This window comes from Mercenaria mercenaria, chromosome 1 (assembly GCF_021730395.1).
Source record: "Mercenaria mercenaria strain notata chromosome 1, MADL_Memer_1, whole genome shotgun sequence".
Lineage (NCBI taxonomy): Eukaryota > Metazoa > Mollusca > Bivalvia > Venerida > Veneridae > Mercenaria > Mercenaria mercenaria.
In genome coordinates, this window is record NC_069361.1 from 53,254,498 (window position 1) to 53,263,114 (window position 8,617).

Sequence of the window (8,617 nt, forward strand, 5' to 3'; positions counted from 1 at the left end):
ATTCCAAAAGATTATTTATCTCGACTACTTGAAGAATACGAAAGGCTATTGTTCACATCCGTTCGTCAGCTTCGGCCTGCTCTTTGTTACATGTAATTATTTCTAAGATGTTATATCAGTAATGACTACTGGGAATTTATTGAAACTATGTTGTTCAATGTGATGATCTGATATGCAATATACATGTTCCATTATTCTAGTTTGCTTTGTACAAATGTATGACCCTTTTCCCGATTTACGAAATTGAGTTTTGTAACTTTTTGTACCTACGCAGGTATCTCAATAATCAATAGTTACAGTGAAACAACACTTCACACATCTCCGTGATGATCTAACATGCAAAGTAAGAGTCTGCAAGTCTGACTTTAAATTCATTCTTCCTTTAGCTAAGAAATACTGGTTTAGCTTTGGTACTCGAGTACTATTTGGTATGTAAGCAAGAACTTCATTTATCACTTTTAAGAATGAAATGAAACTTCAAGCACTTATTTACTCAAATAATCGACATGCAGTGCACATGCTCCAAGGATCATATGATTTTTAAAAAGGCAAAAGGATCGACATTCAAGTTCTCTGTTTCCACATACAAAAGTTCCTTTTAAACAACTTTGATTTATAGTGCGAAATTAATACCCAGTCTTCTTGAACCATCAGGGCAGCATGCGGTAAAATAAACAGTCACTAGCTCCTGCTACCTTAACTCTGGTGGTTATATTCGCAACTACGAAATAATATACAGTCACCGATTTTAGGGAATTCAGGTAGGGATGAATATAGTTTTACTATTAAACATTCTATTTTTTCAGTACTAAAAATCTGTAATAGTTTATAGGTAGATAGTTAAATACAAGTTGCATTTTTCCCGCTTACAATGCATGTAAAATCATTTGATGATCGTACTAAGCTTTTTATCATGTTTATTAACATGATTAAGGACTCTCATCACATCAGTCAATAGAGCTATATACTGTATTCTTTACAAGTGGTTAAATCACATTGTTTTGTTTTCACGTGTTTTAATTTTCAGTGGATTCTTTCTTTTCGAAGTTATTTAGTAAACACATGTTTTAGTAAACACATGTGTAACTACACAATCATGATATAAATTGATCCCTGATGCTGTGTAACCGCAGCATATTAGTGTGTACAAATGACCTTTAAACATGTTTAAATGCTATAGCATACAGTGGCAGAGAGGCGTGTTCCCCAGCAGATGTAAATCAGACACCTGACCGTGGTTGTAAAAAAAAAAATACAGTTTAAAGTGTCACTTTTTTCCCTATCATTAAAAAGATAAAACAGCTACACAGTTTATAAATTTTACTTTGCGATATATATCGAAGTAACAGGAATAGTTTGTTTTGGGTTTAGAACATTTTTAACAATAGTTCAGTTATCTAAACGGCAGTTTTAGACTGTGTTCAAGGATTCTGTACCAGTACAATCATGTTCTCCGTAATTAACTCCTCCAACCCCCCCCCCCCTCCCCAATAAATCAGAGGTGGAGGACGAATGCTATCAGAAACAATGTCTTTTATCAAATCGTCACGGAAAACGTACGCCTCGCCCGAGGATTAAACTCACGACCCCGGAATCCCAAGGTCTGCTGCGCTCTCCCGACGGACTAACTTGGAAAGTATGGAAAGTTCCGTTTGATTTGCGAAGGAAGAAAAGGGAATTACGTAGATCCTAATCGCAGGGAAAATACAGAGCGCAGCTAAGGGTCTAATAAAGCATGTACCAAAACTGATAGTAAACGGATGCCAGGTGCGTTGAAAGACAGGTGTGCGTTGTGTGTATGGGAATGTGGGATGAATTATTATTAATGTTATAAGGTTTCGACAGCCATGTATTTATCTACATAATATGCATATTTCGAAAGAAAGGAAAAAAACAAACACTGAAATTCTTTATTTATCAATAGCATACATATAATGTATAACGTAAGAAATATTAATATTGATTTTTTTTCTGAAAAATGGTGTCTGTGTATCAAAAGTGGTTGGATAGATGGTTTTATAATGCTTTTGTTGATTTTGATGATGTTGATCAGTAGTTAGTTAAAAAGTGACATTTACCTGGTACTTGTTGCTGAGATATCAACAGATGATTAACCAGATGTTGCAATAGCTCTTGTTTAAAATAACCATGACTTATTTCAAATAATGGTGATAGCAGTTTTCAAGTAGTGCGATAGTGGTGGTGTCAGTGAAAGCAATGATAATAATGTTGCTGTTGTTGTTGTAGCTGTTGTTGATAACCTCAGTGATAAATTACAGCTTATTATGACAGTAGTGCACGTGTAATAACAATACACGCGCACATATATATCAGAGTGTATCTACATGCACGTATAAAATACACAGATAGACTTTTATATTTACGCGTGCACGCATATTGTTATACGTGCACGTTTATTTTGAAATGTGCGCGCACCCAAAGCAAACTTTCGACCCAAATGGTACACCATAGTATTGTAATGTTAGACGCCGTTCAGTCTGGTAAAATGGTACTTCAGACGCCGTGTTAGGGACAGAAACTTCTTGTGCAAATTTAAGTTCCATGATCGTCAAATTTCAAAATGTCTGTTTAATATATTTTGCTAGTCATTGAAACATGACCTTAAGGTGAATTTAAGTGAATGTTCGTTTACTCCTGATATTTAAATGTCCTTTATATATTCAGGATGGCAGGGAAGCTTTCAGTTGTTGATAAAAAGCAGTTAGAGAGATTCATACAGGCCGGACCTAAGGACTTCAAGCTGCTGTTCAGTTTTACCAGGAACGGTGCAGATGCAAACGTCTTCCATCAGAATTGTGACAATAAAGGCCCAACCGTAACCGTCGTTTTCAATACTCAGGGTTCAGTCTATGGCGGTTATACTGAGAAAAGTTGGAAGTCGGATGGTGGATTGTATTACAGGGACGAGCACGCCATTCTATTCCGTCTGCAGCAAAATGGAAAGAGTGTCCCGGTGAAGTTCTCTGTAAAAAAGCCAGATAAAGCCATTTACTGTTCGGAGTCAAATGGCCCAATATTTGGAGGTGGTCATGATTTGAATACATTCAGCGGTACAGTAACCTTTCAGAATGGCCAGTACACTACGAATGCTAGTTACAATTTCGGATATTCGTACGACATGGGTGGAATTTCAACAGACCAGTTAACAAACAATATAAAAACCGTCACAGACTTAGAGGTCTACAGCGTAACTGGTAAGCCTTTCGTATACACTCAGTTACTTTATGTATATTTTTCGTTACTACCCTGCTAAAGAAATGAACTGTGCTTGTTACAGTTCCAAACAAATGAAATATAATTTTGACGCAAGAAAAAGAACTATAATTTGCGACGCCTGAAAAAAGAATTATTATTTGGGACGCATGTAATAGAACTATAATTTGCGACGTCTTAAAAAGAACTATATTTCTTACGTCACTTTAAGACTATTGTCATGTTACAACACACTAAATAGCTATTCTTCTTTATTCTATATAAAATTAACAAATTTCCAATGGCCGCAGCACACATCAGGACCCGTTTCAAATGTCTGTAACTTACCTTTTCTTGAAGAATATTGTCAGTGCTGAATAAAAGTCAAAAGAAAAGTGGTGGTCATGTTTGATGCAGAAAAATATTTTAAGTCAAACACACAAACTGCAAAATCAGCTAAAAAAATGAGACCCAAAATGATAGCGGTGATGTATGATCTAAGTTCTATGAAAAATACTGGCATGTTGTTATTCCATTATGAAAAATGCTACCTACATGTCAATCATATATCTGTCATGTGATTCTAGCAAAGAAATTGCAAAGAAAAGATTGAAGGGAAATAGCTCAAGAGAGCAAACAAAAACTGAGGCCTGTTTGTATCCATCATTATGCGACTACCATTTCTTTCGCGCCATTTTCCTGTTTACTGTCTGTATGCCCAAACACCTACTTGCTAGTCAATAGTCACAACTATTAGGACCTCGAGCAAATAGTTATGACTACTGAGTACTGACCGGCCACAAGTCACGGATTTTATCCTATAGGAATTCATATCCAAGTGAGAGCCAAAATGGAGAGATCATATATTTATAGGTTATTAGCTTTGTATCGGGAAATATGCACGAGTTCTTCAGTGAAAATATTGCGCGACTTTAGGAGCGCAATATTCTTCCGCTGAAGAACGAGTGCATATTTCCCAATGCAAAGATAATAACCTTTTTATTACATACGCATCTACACGTATAAATATTAAGTAAATATCATAAATATGTTCAATAGCCTGAATAGGATTGATAATACAAAACTAAATAGAAAAAAATAGTGCAACAAAACACTGAATTACGTCACGCACCCGATATGAAATTCAGGCGTCAGTGTATGGAAAAATATTGACGTTTCCGGTACCAGTGTAACTTAACGGGAAATAGAAACGAGTATGTAATAAATACGAAAATATATACTGTCGCGTGTTGCAAATTCTAATTTTGGAATGAAAGATGATAAAAGATGCTTACGATATATGAGCTATAGGTTCGACGTTGTTCAACAACGATTTGGCATGCCTCTGCTAAGTGAAATTAATCTTTTTTCTTTATACAGATTCGCCCCTAGTGCCTATTTGGAGGGAGATAGAAGGTTGGGAACACGAGGTATGGCAGTAGATATAGTTATGCTCGCATGGTTTGCAGTATATGCTTTGTAAATGATAAAACTATGAACAGATGTTTTCTATGTATACCTATTTTTTGGTGCTCATATTAGCTCACATGAGAAAAGGGTGCTTAGGGGAGCTATTTTGATTACTCAAGAATCTGCGTCTATTCGGCGTCATACTTTTCTTCTAAGTAACATCTCCTTTGATAGAATTTGATGAAACTTCATAGCATGGATGTTTCTATAGAAGTGTTTCCTTTCTGTTACCATAAGTACCAGAATCTGCATGGAATAAGTTTGAAATCTTTATGTCAAACACTGCTGGTCCGATTTCTTAAATGTACATGTAATTTTACTGACCTTCGTTGACCGTCTACCAAGATTTTTTCAACTTTTACAATTATTTCTTACCACTATAAAACATTTAACTTTCCCCTATATGTAGTGGGAACTCTAAAATAAACATTTTTTTTCTGTCAAAATAGCTTGCTAGATTTTAAAGTAATTTGGTATAGTGGCATGTTTCTAAGGTGACCTTCTTCAAAGTTTCTTCAAATTGATACGAATCGAAGAAGAGGTAGGTCAATAACTCATTAGATTTATCAACGCTACAAGTTTGAAATTCAGACTTTTACTTCACATCTCTTAATACTTGTTCTCAAGTTCACTTAATTAACTAAAAATCATCTGTTTTTTTTTTTTTTAAAATAGTAGACCGCTTTGTCATTATTATAATTATACGAACTATCAAAAAAAGTTTCGTTGAAAACTGCTGCCATTTACTGCTGAATTGACAATCTAACCATTATTATGTCCGATCCATTACAAACGTAATTAAAAGTGGATGATAACTAGCCCTGTTTTTTCCTAGGATCTACAGAAACTTAAAGATGAAATTGATACCTGGTCGCCATGTTATGGGGTAGAACTAAAGTCAGCAAACATTCTCTTACTTGGACCAGTTGGAGCCGGAAAGTCAAGTTTCTTCAACACAATTGCTTCAGTATTCCGAGGTCATGTGACAGGACAGGCTGTGTGTGGCAGTGCTGAGCAGAGCATTACATCGAAGGTAAAATGTTTTCTTCAACACAATTGCTTCAGTATTCCGAGGTCATGTGACAGGACAGGCTGTGTGTGGCTGTGCTGAGCAGAGCATTACTACATCGAAGGTAAAATGTTTTCTTCAACACAATTGCTTCAGTATTCCGAGGTCATGTGACAGGACAGGCTGTGTGCTGAGCAGAGCGTAACATCGAAGGTAAAATGTTTTCGTATTGCAGATAATAATAATAGTATATAGAATTTTACTTCACACGTCAAATATGTTTTACGGCCTCGTGGTATTAGAGCTGTATTTTATTACGGGCCAGAGTCAAGGATCGAACCCTTTCCATAAAAAATTTAAAACAAACGTACTGACTGTGCTGTTTTGATAGCCCACGCTATACACTGCATCCAAATATTGTCTCAATGTGTCCAGCCAGTACGTGTCATATAATATTATTGTACATTTTTAAGTTCATATATAAAGTGTACATTGTTCATACATATACATATTTTGGTGGCACATTATTAGATATGATTTTTTTTCAGTTAACATTATGAAAGAAAGTCTCTTTTGCTGCATAGTGTTTGTGTTCTATTACAGTATTATAAATGTACGGACTTCCAAGCTTTATCACTTTTCTTTAAAGAGATATGCATTTCATCGGCAGGTTTCAATTCGTTAATTAATTATATCGTTTTTAATCTAGCCGTTATTTTTAGTAGGAAGAACTGAAATGTTAATGATATGGCAATAACTTCTTAATCTACAAAATGATGAGAAAAAGGTTAGGGTTTAACACAGATTCTTGATCTATAACCCTGTGTACTATTTTTTTACAGTATCGAATGTATAGTGTTCGAGGTTCAGCTGTGACCAAGCCTATGAAATTTAAATTGTGTGATACCAGAGGAATAGAAGAAAACCAAGGCATCGACGGGACGGACCTAAACTATCTTCTAGAGGGCAATGTGCCAAACGGTTACCAGGTTAGTCTTTTGTTTGTAAAACTGCTATCTCCAGATTCTAAATAACACTTAATTGATATTTTATTTCTGATAGAGAATCCCTTTAGTTAATTGAAAGAATCTCAGCATCCGTATGTGAGCATTCAGAATAGCGGAGGCCTCCCCAAAAGTATATTTTCATAGATAAACTTTCTATTGTACAATGCACATTTTTTGTAACGCCAAAACCATTTGTTACTAAACAGCTCAAAATCGAGCATATTGCAATGAAACCATGGTCACGTGACTGAGATACGTGATGAAAATGCTAACTTTGCGCAGGAAGACATCAAGAAATACATACTTTCACTTTCGTTTTACCAAACAACTTCCACACAACTTCTGAAGCATATAACGTTGCTTAAAATCATCCACAGACATTCCTCTTTACAATCAGGCTTCAATAAAGCTTATATCTGGCATGAAAATGGTCTTTACCTAAAGTGGATATGCAGACATTTTCAACATTTTCCTAGTGTTTTCGAGAGTAATAACTGTAAATAAAATCTAACAACATTGTTATTCATTTGATATTTAAATATGTAGAAAAAAAGTTTCAAAAACGTTATCTAAGCACGCGAAATGTAGGAAACACGTGTCGCTGGACTACTGCTAGTTTAAATATATTCATAAAATGTCAACTAAAATAATATTGGTGTATAGTTTTTAAGCTTGATATCATTCCTGTAATAGATGTCTTCTTAAAAAATGTTGCAATTCAACTGGATTTTTCTTTTTTTTCTTTTGTAACTTTTGCAGTTCAATCCATCTACCCCCATATCGCCTGACATATCAGGATTTAATTCAAAACCAACATTGAACGACAAGATTCACTGTGTATGCTTTATCATCGATGGAAGCACAGCCACTGTCATGTCAGAGAAAATGTTAGAGAAAATCAAATCTCTGCAAAGTAAAGTTCGACAGAAAGGTAAAAGAAAAGTGAATGAAAAATTAATTGCTAAATGTCCTGTCTTATCAGAATCTTTTACACTGTGTCAAGTTATAAACTCGCAACACATAGTTTGCTTTTAGTCATATTCATTTTTATATCTACATGTATATTCATCAACTTTCACAACGAAAAACGGCAAAGCCTGTAATCGTAATCCTTCTACCAAACACTAAAACATAAATATGAATTTCGTATAAATTACACTAAGTCCACGTATTGTATTTTTTCTTTATTCTAGGTTTGCCCCAAATAGTTCTAGTAACAAAAATTGACAAAGTGTGTTCCCATGTGGACGAGAATGTGTCTAAGGTATTTCAAAGTACGGCTATTCAAGAACTAGTTGATAAAGTTTCAGACATGCTTGGTGTGCCCAGAAGTCACGTGCTGCCCATGAAAAATTATGAGAAGGAAATAAACGTCAGAATTGACGTCAGCTTACTGGCACTACTTTCACTGCGACAGATTCTTCGCGCAACCGAAGATTTCATGTTTAATCTTCTGGATCTCATGGAAAACGAAAAGAAGGACTCGGAATCTTTAGAATGAAAAATATTCGCTTATATATTTTCACTGGTATTGCTCGGATCGTCGTGACTTTCTTGTAATTACATTTGGTTTATCAATTAACTATGTAAACTACCATTACTAATAATTATTGCAGTTTTGAATACACGCATAGAAACATGATAAAATCAACAATGTTTATGCATACATGTATATCCAACTAAAGTTTTGACTGTGAAAATACAAAGATTGAAATTAAAAACTATTGCATCTGCAACAATGGCAATATAAACAAAGCATTGACGGTAAGAGTCGCATGAATGAACACGATATTGCGTTTTCAAGAAGTCACATGAATGTAGGGTTAACGCACGTTTTTTTTTTGTGTAACAACATCTGCAGAATCCCAAGGGATTGGTTGGTGCACGAGCCCGTAGGGCGAGTGCACCAACATAGTCC

General features: G+C 35.2%; 1 protein-coding gene across 1 annotated transcript; it reads left to right on the plus strand.

Moving 5' to 3' along the window:
* Positions 1-2,685: 2,685 nt before the first annotated feature.
* Positions 2,686-8,216, plus strand: LOC123566587 (interferon-induced protein 44-like). Its single transcript, XM_053536930.1, has 6 exons — positions 2,686-3,215; positions 4,594-4,643; positions 5,519-5,716; positions 6,535-6,681; positions 7,459-7,630; positions 7,893-8,216. Exons 1-6 carry the CDS (start codon positions 2,687-2,689, stop codon positions 8,198-8,200), a joined length of 1,404 nt encoding a protein of 467 aa, XP_053392905.1. The 5' UTR covers position 2,686; the 3' UTR covers positions 8,201-8,216.
* The last annotated feature ends 401 nt before the right edge of the window (positions 8,217-8,617 follow it).

Excerpts from the sequence above, each read along its gene's own strand:
- LOC123566587 (XM_053536930.1), top strand. The coding sequence starts at position 2,687 with ATGGCAGGGAAGCTTTCAGTTGTTGATAAAAAGCAGTTAGAGAGATTC. Across the intron at positions 5,717-6,534 it reads AGCAGAGCATTACATCGAAG|TATCGAATGTATAGTGTTCG; the intron begins GTAAAATGTTTT and ends ATTTTTTTACAG. Across the intron at positions 6,682-7,458 it reads ATGTGCCAAACGGTTACCAG|TTCAATCCATCTACCCCCAT; the intron begins GTTAGTCTTTTG and ends TAACTTTTGCAG.